General features: G+C 40.7%; 1 protein-coding gene across 1 annotated transcript in view; it reads right to left on the bottom strand.

Annotated features, from left to right (window-relative positions):
* The window catches only part of ttn.2 (titin, tandem duplicate 2), a 346,071-nt gene that overhangs the window by 28,510 nt on the left and 299,979 nt on the right, over window positions 1–17,582 (bottom strand). The window contains exon 262 of the mRNA XM_072579113.1: window positions 457–17,562. Within this exon, the coding sequence (XP_072435214.1) occupies window positions 457–17,562 (17,106 nt within the window). The remainder of the gene's footprint in view (window positions 1–456; window positions 17,563–17,582) is intronic.

Here is a 17,582-nt window from a genome sequence, read left to right as displayed (position 1 = left end):
TCACACAATGCCTCAACTGAGAACCTTGTTAACATCATACTTTACACAAAATGTTTTTTCCTAATTTTTATTTTATATTTTGCTTCTTTGATTTTCTTTGTAATTTTCTGAAACCATGAAACAATCTGAGAGCACAAACAGAAAAACAGAATACTTGTATTTTGGTCTTAGATGTTCCTGTAATACAAATCAAAACTGGTTGCCCAAATAAGTGCTTTCCCTCTTGTATTGCAGTGTAGAATCCCTAGCCTTGGACAACGAGGCCTGGGTTGAAGTGCCATCTGCTCCATAGTTATGTAAAACCATCTCTGATCAAATTAATTAGAAAATAAAATGCAAAGGATTTGTTGTATTAAAAGATGGGGTGAACATTAAGGTTATGCTACATGTTTAGGTGTTACAGTTCAATGGCTAATTATGAAAAAGCTTAAGAAGTTGTAAGAAATGGATAATTACCTGTTATCTTAACACCATCCTTGCTCTCAACAGCTACACCAACACCAAACTCATTTTCACCTCGGACACGGAAATAGTAAATGGCACCTTCTTGTAAGTTGCTAAGTTTGTAGGTGAGACGTTGACAGTTGTTTGTTACGGTGACCCATGCTTTCTTACTAGCTTCACGCTTCTCTACGTGATAATTCTTCACTGGAGCACCACCTTCATTGTCTGGGACATCCCAGGCCAGTGTTACAGAATCCTTAGTAACATCTCTTATAATAATAGGGCCAGGAGGTCCAGGTGAATCCAGAACCTTGACAGCTAGTGTGAGTGTGGCAGTAGCCAAAATGTTCTGCAATGTTACAGTATATTTGCCAGCATCATTTCTTGTTGCTTTTTCGATTGTTAGAGAGGTTCTTGAATCAGTAGTATCAATACATCCTCTTACACGGAGGTCTACATCTGGTTTGCTCCACATCACATTGGGCACAGGTTTTCCTCTAAAAGTTACAGGTAATGTAAAGGAACTTCCAGCTTTGACAATTAAAGTTTTGCGCATTTCATTATCAATTTCAAATGCAGGCTCCTCTTCTCTTTCTTTTGCAAACTGTGGGTCAGATATTTCACTTTGATCACTAACACCAACTTTGTTAATTGAACGTACACAGAAAACATACTCTGCTCCAGATGCAAGTCCGAGCACTGTATATTCTGTGCCTCTCAAATTCTGAATTGCTGTTGTCCATTCAGTGTCTTCAGACTTCTTATATTCTACATTGTATCCAGTGACTGGTGCTCCACCATCGAACAGAGGCTTTGGCCAGCTAACAGTAATACTTGTCTTTGCTGAATCAATAATTTTTGGTTTGGATGGAGGAGAAGGTTTGAAAACTGGATCTTCAGCACGGACAAAGGCTGATGGTTCACTTGGAGGACCTACACCAGCAGCATTTTCTGCATGTACCTGATATTCATAATCAGCACCTTCACGGAGCCCTGTTGCTTTTACTCTTAGATCGTACACAGGTTTCTTAGTAACTCGAACCCAACGTAAACCATTCTTTTCTCGTTTCTCAATTATATACCCAGCAATTGGATTTCCACCATCACTGTCAGGTCTTTCCCAGCAGATAGTCATAGAATCTTTTGTGACATTGGTTATTTCTATAGATTTTGGTGCACTAGGAATTGTGAATGGATCAATAGCTTTGACAGGTTCACTCTCTAAAGCTTCACCAACTCCATACTTGTTCACTCCCATTACTCTGAAAACATACTCATTGCCTTTAAGCAGTTTAGTCACTTTACAAGATGTTGTTGGTAAGTTTTCTGTTACACAAGTCCAAGCAAGACGACTTGTTTCACGCTTTTCGACAATATAGTGATCAACTTCTGCTCCTCCATTCTCTTGAGGAGGTCCCCATGACAATGAACACTTTTCTGCGGTACGGCCACTTATTTCCAAAGGACCAGCAGGTGGGCCTGGTCTATCAAGTACCTTGCAGTTAATAGCTTGAGATCTTGTTCCTGCAACATTCTGTAATGTTATAACATATTGTCCTGAATCTCGTCTAACACAGTCCTTAATGGTAATTGCAGTGCTATTGTTGGTTGATTGGATGTCAACTCTAGCTTGACCTTCGAGCTCTTTGCCATCTTTTGTCCACGATATCACTGGAAGAGGGCGACCTGCAATATCTACATTAACTTTGATAGTCTCACCTGCTTTGATAACAATCTCTCTAAATCTGGCATCCATCATAATTCTTGGGGCTTCCATATCATCCTTAACAATAATAGGTCCTGTTGATTCAGACGGTTCACTGAATAATCCTGCAGCATTCTTTGCAATAATATGGAACTCATAACGCTGATCTTCCGTTAGACCAGTAACATCAAAATATGTTTCTTGGACATTAGTAAAATTACACTTAAGCCAGCGTCCATCAGGTAGTTCTCTAGATTCAATAATATAACCAGTTACTTTAGCACCGCCATCATATTCAGGCTTGGTCCATGACAATGAAACAGAGGTTCTAGTAATATATGTTACTTCAGGTTGTCCAGGAGGATCACATGGGTCCCTTGCTGCAGCAGGCTCAGAAACCTTACTGTGCCTACCAATACCAGCAATGTTCTCAGCATACACACGATATTCGTAAACCAGACCTTCTTCAAGGCCAGTTACTTTCATTTTTGTGTCAACTATAGGACCTCGATTCATCTTTGTCCATAAGATACTGCTTCTTTCTTTGCATTCAAGATGGTAGCCAATAATCTTGGAACCTCCATCAACAACTGGCTCATTCCATTTTACAATCATATAACTTTTGGTAGCGTGGGCAACAATAGGAGTTGCAGGAGGACCAGGTGGCTTAAATGGATACTCTGCAACAACAGCAGGGGATTCAATGTAGTGGCTCTTGCCATATCGATTTTCTGCATAGACACGGAACTGGTATTCGCATTTTGCTGTAAGGTGTATGACTTTAACTGATGTTCTTGCAACAGTAGCAGAAACTGTTTCCCATACAGTTGTAGTGGTATCTCTCTTTTCGACAATGTAGTTGTTAATTTGGCAGCCACCATCATACTCTGGTGCATTCCAAGATAGAGTTATAAAATCAGAACTGACTTCATCAATATGAATGGAATTAGGTGGTCCAGGTTTGTCAAGAACAATAACAGTAATTAAGAAAGTTTTTGATCCTATATTATTAGAAAATGTTACTTCATATTTTCCAACATCTTCCTTTATTGCTTCCTTGATGGTAAGCAATGTTGATGTTTTTGATGTCTGAACATTTATTCGTGTTGTCTGTTTCAAAGGCTCACCATTTTTCTTCCATGTCACAGTTGGTAAAGGTCTTCCTCTAAATGGTACATCAATCTTGAGGTCATCACCAGCCTTTACACTAAAACTATTGAAAAGAAGCTCAGCAGATGGCTCTATTTCGATATCTTTTGCAACCACTGGTACTCCCAACTGTCTTATGTCACTCTTTCCTTTCTCATTCACAGCTATTACGCCAAAGGTGTATTCCTCACCTGAAGTTAGACCTTTCACTGTTGCCTCTAATGTTTTAACTTGGGCACATGAAATCCATTTTTCACTTCCTTTTGTCTGCATTTGAACAATGTAGGAAGTTATTTTACTACCTCCATCATGTTCAGGTTTCTCCCAGGTAAGTGTTGCACTATTGCGTGTTATATCTACCAATGTCACTTTACCAGGAGGTAAGGGTACTTCAGATGCTTTAGTGGGCTCAGTGGTCTCTGCTGGTAAGCCAATTCCATACTCATTAACTGCCATTACACGGAAGTAATATATACCACCTTCTTGAAGTGATTCAATTTTGAAGGTGTTTTTCGTGCAATTGTTGGTAACAGCCGCGTAAGCCTTTCTTGTCGACTCACGTTTTTCAACAATGTAATTAGTGATCTTGGCTCCACCATCAATAAGAGGTGGCTCCCATGATACAGTCACTGAATCTTTGTTCACTTCTTTTATGTGCAAGTTCACAGGTGCACTTGGCGAATCAAGTACTCTGACATTAACAAAAGCAGATTTAGTACCACTGTTGTTTTCCAAAGTCAAATTATATTTGCCACTGTGGAATCTGTTGACGTTATCTATGACCAGCATGGTGTAAGAACTTGTAACTTCAATCTGGGCTCGCTCACTTAATGCTCCTTCAGCTTTTTCCCATTTTACTTCAGGCTCTGGTCTGCCTTTAATAGGAACAAATAGCCTTAAAGTACCACCAGCATGTACAGACACAATCTTTCTGAGATTAGCATCTAGCTCAATTTCTGGTGGCTCAAGTTTATCAACTGGAATTACTGTCCCAGAAACATTGGCAGGTTCTCCTACTCCTTCTGAATTAATGGCACAGATGCGAATGTTATACTCAGTATTTTCCTTCAAGTTTTCTATTGTGAAATGTGTTACCTGCACACCCATGGGAGGTGTGCATGTGATCCAGTTGTCAGTGCTTGATTCTTTCACTTCTATAGCATATCCCTTAATTTTAGCTCCACCATCATAAATGGGTTTGCCCCAGGTAAGGGCTACTGTAGATCTTGTTGTGTCTACCACCTTTGGATTGCTAGGTGGCCCAGGAACGTATATTACATCATAAGCTCTATAGAAAATAGATGAATCACTTGGGTTACCTACACCAGCAGCATTTTCAGCAAACACACGGAATTCATAGAAATGACCTTCTGTTAAACCGGTAACTCTAAATCTTAAATCAGTCAACCTCTTTTTATTGCACCTGGTCCATCTGATTCCATCTTTGTCGCGTTTCTCCAGTATATATCCTTCAATTTCAGTGCCACCATCATCATCAGGACGTCCCCATGTCACAACCATGGAATCTTTAGTAATAGCTGTAACCTCAGGTACTGTTGGTGCACTTGGTGTGTGGAATGGGTTTTTAGCCACAACTGGGTCAGATTCCACTGGTTCACCAATTCCATATTTGTTTACTGCCATTACACGGAATATATACTCATTACCTGTAAGAAGTTTGGTTACTTTGTGACTAATAGCTTGCACATCAGATGCTACCTGTGTCCATGAAAGTCGTGATGTTTCTCTCTTTTCTATTATGTAATGAGAAATACTGGCACCACCATCCTGAGAAGGAGGATTCCAAGCCAAGTAGCACTTTTCTGCAGTTACACCAGAAACTGTCAAAACACCATCAGGAGGGCCAGGCCTATCAAGGACCTTAACAGTAATTGGAATAGATTTTGTTCCACCTACATTACTGAGCTTAAGCACGTAGTGTCCTCCATCAATTCTTATACACTCCTTGACAGTTAAACTAGTTGTCTGAATGGTAGTTTTAGTTTCCATTCTGGCAACATTTGCTTCAATATCCTTGCCATCTTTTATCCATGTTACATCAGGTACTGGTTTACCATGGATGTCAGCCTCAAGTACAAAGCTGTCTCCTGCATTAACAACAATTACATCTTTGTATTTAGGATCCATGGAAGCTGATGGAGCTTCAATTTCATCTCTTGCTGTAATTGGTCCAGTGCTTTCAGATGGTTCACTGAAAGTACCAGCTGCATTTCTTGCAATTACTCTAAATTCGTATCTTGCATTTTCAGTTAATCCAGAAGCAGTAAATTCAGTGTCGATTACATTAGTAAAACTAGCTTTCATCCAGCGACCTTCAGGAAGTTCTTTCTTTTCTATCACGTATCCTGTAATTTTGCTACCACCATCATACTGAGGTTTTTTCCATTGTAGAGTAACATAATTTCTTGTGATAACAACAGCTTCAGGACGGCCAGGAGGATCACAAGGATCACGGGCTACGTAACACTCAGAAACCTTGCTAGTTTTACCAATGCCAACAATATTCTCTGCATAAACTCTGAACTCATACTCAATACCTTCTTCTAGATTATTACATTTGTAGTGGGTATCTTGAATTATTGTTTTGTTCAGTTTAGTCCACAAAATGCTATTTCTTTCTTTGCGTTCAAGATGATAACCTAAAATTCTACTTCCACCATCAATCACTGGCTCATTCCATTGCACATACATGGAATCCTTTGTAGCAGCTGTCACAAATGGAGTGCCTGGGGGCCCTGGTTGTTTGTATGGATATTGTGCGATGACTGCTGAAGAATCTAAAGATGAACTCTTCCCATATCTATTTTCAGCAAAGATTTTGAATTGATATTCAGATCCTGTGGTAAGTTTAGTAACTTTAATAGTTGTCCTTGCTACAGTTGCAGACACCAGCTGCCAATCAGTGGTAGTTGTGTCGCGTTTCTGAACAATATAGTTGTTAATTTGACAGCCTCCAGTATATTCTGGTGGATTCCATGACATTACAACAAAATTAGCACTGACTTCTTCAAATCGGACTGGTCCAACTGGAGGACCTGGCTTATCAAGCACAATGATGCCAATCTCTTCTGTTACCTTCCCAGCACTGTTTGTAGCACTTACAGAATACTTCCCATGGTCATCTCTTTGACTTTCTTTAATATGAATTATTGTTGCTGTTGCTGCATCCTCCACGTTAATTCTTGTTGTCTGTTTTAGTGTCTGACCATCTTTCATCCATATAATCTTAGGTTTAGGACAACCAATAAATGGAACTTCAACTTTAAGGCTCTCCCCAGCTTGGACACTGTACGTGTTGAACATGAGTTTGAAAGCAGGTGCAATACTTTGATCTTTAGCTATCACTGGTACAGCCAAAGCTCGAGGATCACTTTTTCCTTTCTCATTGAAAGCAATCACACGGAAGAGATACTCGTGTCCTGAACTGAGACCAGAAATTAGTGCATCACATGTTTTGGATTGGGTAATTACACCCCAATGCTCAGATCCTTTAGGTTGCATTTCCACCAAGTATCCCATAATTCTGCTACCTCCATCATGTTCGGGTTTCTCCCAAGTTAGAGACACACTCTTTTGGGTGACATCAACAAGGGTGATTTTTCCTGGTGCTAAAGGTGGCTCAGAAGCCTTTACAGCATCCACCGTCTCAACAGGTATACCAATACCATATTCATTCTCTGCCATCACACGGAAGTAATAAATTGCTCCTTCAGTGAGATTCTCAACTTTGAAGCTGCACTTGTTACATTTAGCAGTTATATTAGCATATGCTTTTCTGGTTGATTCACGCTTATCGATGACGTAGTTTTTAACTTTTGCACCACCATCAATAAGAGGTGGTTCCCAGTGTAGTGTAACTGATTCTTTCCTTATATCCTTCACAGTTAAGTTTTGTGGAGCTCCAGGAGTGTCAAGAACTTTTACTGTAACAAATGCAGACTTCGTACCACTGCTATTCACCAAAGTCAAAATATACTTTCCAGCATCATTTCTGTCACAGTTGTCTATTGTTAGTTGAGTAAAGCTTAAACTCTTTTCTACTTGACACTTTTCAGTTAGTTCTCCTTCATCCTTTGACCAGTTGATCTCAGGGGATGGTCTTCCTTTGAATGGTGTAAAGATTCTGGCAGTACCACCAGCTCTAACTGTGATTCCTTTTCTTAAATCAGCTGAAAGTTCAATTTCAGGTGCTTCAAGTTTATCTTCTGGTTTAACTGTACCAGCTACTGTTGCTGGTTCACCAACTCCAACCTTGTTGATGGCACATACACGCATGTTATATTCCTGATTTTCAGTAAGTTTCCCAATTTCAAAGCGGGTGACCTGTAGACCGGTTTGTGGTGTGCATATTGTCCAGTCTTCCTCATCTGCTTTACGACTTTCGACTATATAACCTTGAATGTCACAGCCACCATCATAAATTGGTTTGCCCCAAACAAGCACAACAGAATTTTTTGTAGTATCTACAACGTGTGGATTTGCTGGTGGCCCAGGTTTATAAACAGGATCACATGCTTTGTAGAAATTTGTTGGCTGACTTGGTTCACCAATTCCAGCCACGTTTTCAGCTAATACCCTAAATTCATATTCATGCTCTTCTGTGAGTCCTGTGACTCTAAAGCGCAAATCTGTTACTCTATGCTTGTTGCATTTTGTCCATCTGATGCCAGACCTATCCCTCTTCTCTACAATGTAACCTGTAATTTCACTACCGCCATCGCTATCTGGTCTACTCCAGCAAACAGTCATGGAGTCTTTTGCAATATTGGCTATTTCCAAAGATTTTGGTGGACCAGGAGGTGTAAATGGACTCTTCATTAACACGGGTACAGACTCCAAGGGTTCCCCAACACCGAACTTGTTCACAGCCATTATACGGAAGATATATTCATTACCTTCTAAAAGTTTGGTAACTTTGTGCACAGTAGCTTGAACTTCTGGTGCCACAACTGTCCAAGCAAGGCGACTAGTTTCTCTTTTCTCAATAATATAGTGTAAGATCGCACTTCCACCATCATGTTCTGGTGGGTTCCAAGATAACGAACACTTCTCAGCAGTGACACCAGTAACTCGGATAGGGCCTAATGGAGGTCCTGGTCTGTCCAAGACTTTTACAGTAATAGGAACAGATTTTGTACCTGCCACATTAGAAGCCTGAAGAATGTACTGCCCACCATCCACTCTAATTGCATCCTTAACGAGAAGTAAAGCTTTGAAATCTGTATTTTTAATCTCAAGCCTTGCTGATTCTTCAACTTCTTTGTCACCTTTGAACCACTGGATAATGGGTAGTGGTTTGCCATGAACATCAGCATCCAACTTGAATGTATCACCTGCGTTCACCACTATTGTTTCTCTGTATTTTGGATCCATAGCTAGTCTGGGTGGTTCAACTTCATCCTTTGCAACAATTGGTCCAGTGCTGTCAGATGGTTTGCTAATTGTTCCTGCAGCATTCTTAGCAATAACCCTAAACTCATACCTTTCGTCTTCAGTAAGGCCAGTTACAGTGAATTGAGTCTCAATGACATTTGTAAAGCTTGCTTTCATCCAGCGACCCTCAGGTAAGTCACGCTTCTCCACTAAATATCCAGTTATGATACTGCCACCATCATACACAGGCTTTGTCCACTGAAGTGTTATTGAATTTCTGGTTATAATGATGGCTTCTGGACAACCTGGAGGATCACATGGATCTCGTGCAAAGTAGCATTCAGACACCTTGCTTGGCTTTCCAATGCCAACAATATTTTCAGCATACACTCTGAATTCATATTCAATGCCTTCTTCGAGTCCTGTAGTTTTAAACCTTGTGTCTGGTATAATGGTTCTGTTAATTTTTGTCCAAAGAATGCTGTTTCTTTCTTTGCGCTCAAGATGATATCCTAAGACTTTGCTTCCACCATCATTAATTGGTTCATGCCACTGCACGTCCATGCTGTCTTTAGTAACAGCTGCAACGAATGGTGTACCAGGTGGACCAGGCTCTTTAAATGGATACTGGGCTATAATTGCCTGAGAATCCAAAGCAAAACTTCTACCATATCTGTTTTCAGCAAATATCCTAAATTGATATTCTGCTCCCGTTTTAAGTTTGGTTATCTTCAGACTTGTTCTTGCAACTGTAGCTGAAACAATTTCCCAGTTTACAGTAGTTGTATCTCTTTTCTCAACTACATAATTAGTTATTTGACAGCCACCAGTAAAGCTTGGCGGATCCCACGAAATTGTAATGCTTTCAGCACTAACTTCATCAAACCTTACAGGGCCTTTTGGTGGTCCTGGTTTATCAAGTGTTATTATTTCAATAGTTGCTGTTTTTTGTCCAACAGCATTTGCCACATTGATACTGTACAATCCGTGATCATCTCTCATTGATTCCTTGATGGTTAGGATTGTAGCACTGCCAGAATCAAACACATTAACTCGAGTTGTCTGCTTGAGTGGTTGACCATCCTTTGTCCAAGTAACAGTTGGTTTAGGGCATCCAGCTATAGGGATCTCAATTTTTAAGTCCTGTCCTACCTGTACACTGTAACTACTAAATGCTGGTTTGACATCTGGTTCAATCACAAGATCTTTAGCAATCACAGGTACTGCAAGGGTTCTTGGGTCACTCTTTCCTTTTTCATTCACTGCTATAACTCTGAACAGATACTCCTCTCCTTGGGTTAGGTTTTGGATTGTTGCCTCAAGTGTTTTTACATGTGCACATGCCAACCATTTCTCGCTACCTTTACTCTGCATTTCTACAATATACTGGATAATTCTGCTACCACCATCATGTTCCGGTTTCTCCCAGGTAAGGGACACAGACTTTCTTGTCACATCAACCAATGTTATTTTTCCTGGAGGCTGTGGTACCTCAGATACTTTAACTGGGTCAACAGTTTCTGCAGGTACTCCAATTCCATGCTCGTTTTCAGCAGTTACTCTAAAATAATAATTGCAACCTTCCTGGAGTTGTTCTATCTTAAAAGAGGTCTTGTGGCAGTTTGTGATAACAGCTGAGTAGGCTTTTCTTGTAGATTCACGTTTTTCTACAATGAAGTTCTTAATTTTAGCACCACCATCCAAGAGAGGATATTCCCAGGATAAGGTGACACTATCTTTAGTTACATCCCTTACTTTGAGATTAACTGGTGGGCCTGGTGTATCAAGGACTCTCACAGTAACAAATGCAGATTTTGTTCCGCTACTATTTTCCAAAGTTAACATATATTTGCCAGAGTCATTTCTGTTAACATTGTCAATTACAAGCAATGTGTAACTTTCAGAAATTTCAATCTGTGCAGTGTCTCTTATTTCACCATCTGCCTTGGTCCATTTCACTTCTGGAGCAGGGCGCCCTCTGATGGGAACAAATAATCTCAAAGAACAACTTGCTCTGACATTAATAACCTTCCTCAAATCAGCATCAAGGTCAAGGTCTGGAGCTTCTAACTTATCTTCCAAAAGAACAGTACCAGGAAAGTCAGCATGTTCACCAACTCCAGCTTTATTGATAGCACAGACGCGGAACTTGTATTCATGCTTTTCCTGCAATTTAGCCACTTCATAGTGGGTCTGCTTAATGCCACTTGCTGCTGTGCACATTATCCATTCATCAGTGCTTATATCACACATCTCCACAAGGTATCCTTGAATTTCACATCCTCCATCATAAATGGGTTTACCCCATGAAAGGAAGACAGAAGATCTTGTAAAGTCAGTTACTTTCGGATTGTTGGGTGGTCCGGGTTTGAAGATGGGGTCAGATGCCATGTAGAAAGTGGAACATGGACTTGGTTCACTGATACCAGCAGCATTTTCAGCAGATACCCTAAATTCATAATTATGGTTTTCTATAAGTCCAGTTGTCCTGTAACGTAGTTCACTGACCAGCCGTTTGTTACACCTTGTCCATCTAATGCCCTCCTTGTCACGTTTTTCCAAAATATAACCCTGAATTTCACTACCACCATCAGATGCAGGTCTTCCCCATACAACTACCATTGAATCCTTTGTGATCGTAGTAACCTCAGGTGTCTTTGGTGGATCAGGGCGCACAAATGGATTCTTTGCTAATACAGGATCTGATTCAAGTGGCTCACCTACACCATATTTGTTTACACCCATAACACGGAAGATGTATTCATTTCCTTCCAGAAGCTTGGTAACTTTGCAACTTGGAGTTTGCACATTAGCGTCAACTAAAGTCCAGACCAAACGACTAGTTTCTCTCCTTTCAACAATGTAATGTGACACATCACTACCGCCATCATGTTTTGGTGGATTCCAGGTCAGCGTACATTTCTCAGCAGTTACTCCACTTACAACAATTGGTCCTTCAGGGGGTCCTGGTCTGTCTAGTACCTTCACATTAATAACAGCAGACTTTTCACCAGCTACATTCTTTACCAACAGGGTGTAGTGGCCACTATCTATACGAATAGATTCCTTGACAGTCAAAAGTGTATTAAAATCTGTACTTTTAATTTCAAGCCTAGCTGTATTTTCAAGTTCTTGGTCTCCTTTCATCCATTGGATTGTAGGTATTGGTTTTCCATAAACATCAGCTTCAATTTTGAATGTTTCAGCTGCATGTATGACAATACCCTCCTTATATTGTGGATCCATGCTAATTCGAGGTGGTTCTACTTCATCACGAACAGTAATTGGACCAGTGGATTCAGATGGTTCACTGAATACACCAGCTGCATTTCTAGCAATTACCCTGAACTCATATCGTTGGTCTTCAACTAAGCCAGTGACAGCAAACTGAGTGTCGATGACATTTGTAAAGCTGGCTTTCATCCAACGACCATCAGGAAGTTCTTTCTTTTCAACAATGTAGCCAGTGATTTTGCTGCCTCCGTCATATTCAGGTTTGGTCCACTGTAGTGTCACAGAACTTCTAGTGACAATTATAGCTTCAGGGCGACCTGGAGGATCACAAGGATCTCTAGCTGCGACACATTCAGACACTTTGCTTGGTTTGCCAATGCCAACAATGTTCTCAGCATAAACTCTGTATTCATATTCAATGCCTTCTTCAAGATTTGTAGACTTTAATTTTGTATCAGAAATAATTGTCTTGTTCAGTTTCATCCATAAAATGCTATTTCTTTCTTTGCGTTCAAGATGGTAACCTAGAACCCTGCTGCCACCATCATTGACTGGTTCATTCCATTGCACCACCATGCTATCCTTTGTAATATTTGTTATGAAAGGAGTACCAGGTGGGCCAGGTGGCTTATAAGGATATTGTGCCACAACAGATTCAGAAGTCAAGTAACTGCTCTTTCCATATCTATTCTCAGCTGCAATTCTGAACTGATATTCAGTACCAGTCTTTAAGCGAGCAGCTTTAATTGTTGTTCGGGCAACAGTAGCAGAAACAATCTGCCAGACAGTGGTTGAAGTGTCTCTTTTCTCAACGATATAATTGCTGATTTGACAACCGCCATCATATTCTGGTGGATTCCAGGATATAATGATACTATCTGCAGTAACCTCATCAATTTTAACTGGCCCAATTGGAGGCCCAGGCTTGTCCAAAACAACAATGCTCAGATTTTCAGACGCTTCCCCTGCTGCATTTGTAAGTTTTATGTTGTACTGACCCACATCGTCACGACAGGCCTCCTTGATCATCAGAACTGCTCTACTGTCTTTGGTCTCAGCATTTATCCTTGTTGTTTGTTTTAATGGCTGATTATCTTTCAGCCAAGATATAGTTGGTTTTGGGCGTGCAATAAATGGTACATCGACTTTCAAGTCTTCTCCTGCTAGGACGCTGAATGTGGTAAATAGAAGCTTTAAAGTAGGAGCAATTACCAGATCTTTTGCAACTACAGGGACCCCAAGCTGTCGGGGATCACTGACACCTTTCTCATTTTGTGCTGATACCCGGAATATATACTCTTCACCCTGTGTCAATCCTGTGATGGTGGCTTCAGTTATTTTCACTGTAGCACATGTTGTCCACTTATCACTGCCTTTAGTTTGCATTTCCACTATGTATCCTAAAATTCTACTGCCTCCGTCATGCTCTGGCTTCTCCCATGACAAAATTGCACTGTTTCTTGTCACATCGACAAGAGTCACTTTGCCTGGTGGTAGTGGTCTTTCTGATACTTTAATTGCATCAGGTGTCTCAACAGGAAGACCTATTCCATACTCATTTTCAGCCAGGACGCGGAAGTAATAGTTGCAACCTTCTTGCAAGTGGTCTATCTTCCAGGTTGTTTTATGACAGTTGGCAATCACTGTAGAGTATGCTTTTCTTGTTGATTCTCTTTTCTCCACAATGTAATTCTTAATTTTGGAGCCACCATCAATGAGTGGGGGTTCCCAAGTGATTGTAACTGATTCTTTAGAAACTTCCTTAACTTTAAGATTCTGTGGTGCTCCTGGGGTATCCAGCACTCTAACATTGACAAAAGCAGATTTGCTGCCACCACTGTTCTCAAGTGTTATGATATATTTACCACTGTCAAATCTATTCACATTTGGAATGATAAGGAGAGAGTATGAGCTTGTATTTTCAATTGAAGCTCTATCCAAGGGTTCCCCATCTTCCCTTGCCCATTTAATCTCAGGTGTTGGTCTTCCTCTAATTGTGACAAATAATCTCAAAGTGCAACAAGCTCTTATGGATACCACTTTACGCAAGTCTGCATCAAGCTCTATTTCAGGAGGCAATAACCTTTCTTCAGCTTTAGCTGTTCCAGGAATTTGTGCAGGTTCTCCAATACCTTCGGAGTTGATAGCATATATACGAACTTTGTACTCTTGGTTTTCTTTCAGATTAGTGATTGTGAAAGATGTGGCCTGGAGTCCACTCTGTGGTGTTACAACTGTCCATTCATCCTCTTCAGGGAGGCTTGTTTCAACCATGTAACCTGTAATTTCTGAGCCGCCATCATAAATAGGTTTATTCCATGCAATAGTGATTGAAGATCTGCTAGTATCTAGCACTCTAGGGTTACCTGGTGGTCCAGGCTTGAACACAGTGTCCATTGCTTTGTAGTATGGACTAGAAGAACTGGGTTGGCTTATACCAGCAGCATTTTCAGCCATGATTCTGTATTCATATTCATGTCCTTCTGTGAGTTTTCCAACTTTGTATCGTAAGTCAGTGACTATTCTTTTGTTGCATTTAACCCAGCGCATTCCTGTCTTGTCACGCCGCTCAATAATGTAGTTAGTAATTTCACTTCCACCATCAGAATCAGGATGCTCCCAACAAACCACCATTGAATCTTTTGTAATAGCTGTAACTATGGGATTCTTAGGCGGGCTAGGTGGGACAAATGGATTGGCAGCAACAACAGGATCAGACTCTAACGGTTCCCCAACCCCATATTTATTTACTGCCATAACACGGAAAATATATTCATTCCCTTGCAGAAGTTTGGTTATCTTTAATTTGGTTAGTTGAACATCTGTGGCCACATTAGTCCATGCAAGTCTACTGGTTTCACGTTTTTCAACTACGTAGTGGTCAATCTTTGCACCACCATCATCTGTTGGCGGCAACCATGATATCACACATTTTTCTGCTGTGACATCTGAAACTACAATAGGCGCTTCAGGAGGTCCAGGTCTATCCAAAATCTTTACGTTAAAAACATGCTTCGCTGTTCCTCCAGGATTGGTTGCAGTAAGCGTATATGCACCACCATCTCTTCTTATGCTGTCTTTGTGAATTAGAACAGTAGAGAAATCTGACATCTTTACTTCTACTTTTCCGGTTTCTTCAAGTTCATTTCCATCTTTTGTCCAGACCATGGTTGGTGGTGGTTGTCCTCTAACATCTGCTTCAAGTTTGAACATTTCACCTGCTTTCAATAGTACAAGACTCTTGAATTTAGCATCAACCATTATTCTGGGTTCTTCAATGTCATCTCTGCATATGATTGCGTCAGTGGGTTCAGATGGTTTGCTTATTGAACCAGCAGCATTACGAGCTAATACACGGAACTCATACTTGTCACCTTCATTAAGACCACTGACAGTAAAGACAGTCTCCAGGACATTACTAAAGTTTGCCTTAAGCCAGCGGCCACTAGGTAGATCCCTCTTTTCGACTGTGTAACCAGTTATTTTGAAGCCTCCATCAAATTCTGGTTTTGTCCAGGTGAGTGTGACAGAATTTCTTGTAATGTTAAGTGGAACTGGTTTACCAGGAGGATCAATGGGATCTAATGCATACACTGGCTCTGACGGTTTGCTTGGCTTACCTTTGCCAGCCAGGTTTTCTGCGATCACACGGAATTCATATGCAATACCATCTGTGAGTCCGGTTGATTTAAATGTGGTGCCTACAACCAATGCCTTACTTACAGTTTGCCAAAGTATACTATTTCTTTCTTTTCTTTCAATGTGGTATCCAAAAATTGGACTTCCACCATCAGAAACAGGGTCATTCCAGGTGATTGTCATTGAATCCTTACTAACAGCAATAACTTGAGGAGTTCCAGGTGGTCCTGGCACCTTGAATGGGAATGCTGCAACAACAGCCTCTGAAGAAATTGCAGGACCAACACCATACCTGTTCTGAGCTTTGACTCGGAACTGATATTCAGTTCCAGTTGTAAGGTGAGGTGCTTTAAATGTTGTACGTATTACAGTGGCAGCTAGTTCTACCCATGAAGTACTGTTGGTCTCACGCATTTCTACAATGTAATTGCTAATTGGCACTCCACCATCATTTTCAGGAGGCTCCCATGACAGCAATATGAAATCAGATGAAATTTCATCAAATTTAATTGGTCCTTTGGGGGGTCCTGGAATGTCATGAACTTGAACAGTGATGGTGTCACTAACTTCACCAACTATATTTTTAGCAGTCAGCGTGAACTTGCTACTGTCATTTCTTGTGCATTCATTGATGTTAAGTATAGTTGAATTTGCTGTACTCTCCACATTTATTCTCTGCGTCTGCTTCAAAGGTTGGCCATCTCTATTCCAAGTGACTGTTGGTTTGGGTCGACCAAGGACAGGGATGTCAATTTTTATATTATCACCTGCCTTTGCAATCACAAGCTTCTGGTAAATGCCACGCAGGTCAAATTCTGGAAGCATAGTTTGTTCTTTCACAATAACTGGTCTGCTTTCTCGTGGATCACTCCTTCCAACAGCATTTACTGCCATTACTCGGAATGTATATTCTTCATTTTCACTAAGATTCTTTGCAACATAATCTAGTGTCTTTACAGTTGCCAAAGACATCCATTTTTCAGAATCTTTCTTCTGTGCCTCAAGTATATATCCTATAATTTTGCTACCACCATCATGTTCTGGTTTTGGCCAGGACAGGCTAACAGTGTGCTTTGTTATATCCATAATGTGTAGGCGTTCAGGAGGTGATGGGGCTTCAGATGCTCTTATAGGATCTGAAGTCTCAGCTGGTTCACCTATGCCGTATTCATTCTCAGCCATTACTCTGAAGTAGTACTCACATCCTTCCGACAAATTGACAACTCTGAGTGAACACTTCTGGCAATTGGTTGTGACAGTAGAGTATGCCTTCCGGGTTGATTCTCGTTTCTCTACAACATAATTGGTTATCCGTGAGCCGCCATCAATCATCGGCATATCCCATTGTATGGTAACACTGTCTTTTGTTACTTCTCTGGCTTTGAGATTGATAGGTGGTCCTGGTGAATCTAAAACCCTCACATTTACAAAACCACTCTTCTTGCCAGCAATATTTTCAAGACACATTGTGTATTTTCCAGCATCATATCGTGTACAGTCTGGGACTAGCAAGAATGTGTATGAATCTGTGGTTTCGACAGTTGCTTGGCCTTTAACTGGGAGGTCTCCTTTCAGCCATGTAACATCAGGTGTTGGACGTCCCTTGATTGGTACAAAGATGCGAATGGTTACTCCAGCTCTGACAACAAGAGTTCTTCTCAGTTCAGCATCCAACTCAAAATCAGGAGCGACTTCACGTTCCTTAATTTCAATAAGACCTTCTACTTGTGCAGGCTCACCAACACCTTCTGCATTGACTGCACTAATTCTGAAGTTGTATTTTTCTCCTGACTGAAGGTTAGCAACAACAAATTCAGTTATTCTGAGCGCAGTGCCTGTTGTGTCTTTTATCCAATTCTCATCGCCTTCTTTCTTATGTTCAACTATATAGCCAATAATGTCAAGGCCACCATCATAATGTGGTTTCCCCCAAGTCAAACTAGCTGTAGTTTTTGTTGTGTCAACCACTCTTGGGTTAGAAGGTGGTCCAGGTACATCTGTGTAAATTGAAAGAAAA

The sequence above is a fragment of the Chiloscyllium punctatum genome, chromosome 10 (genome assembly GCF_047496795.1).
Source record: "Chiloscyllium punctatum isolate Juve2018m chromosome 10, sChiPun1.3, whole genome shotgun sequence".
Taxonomy (NCBI): Eukaryota; Metazoa; Chordata; class Chondrichthyes; order Orectolobiformes; family Hemiscylliidae; genus Chiloscyllium; species Chiloscyllium punctatum.
Note: the sequence above shows the minus strand (reverse complement) of the source record. Positions and strands in the feature narration are given on the sequence as shown.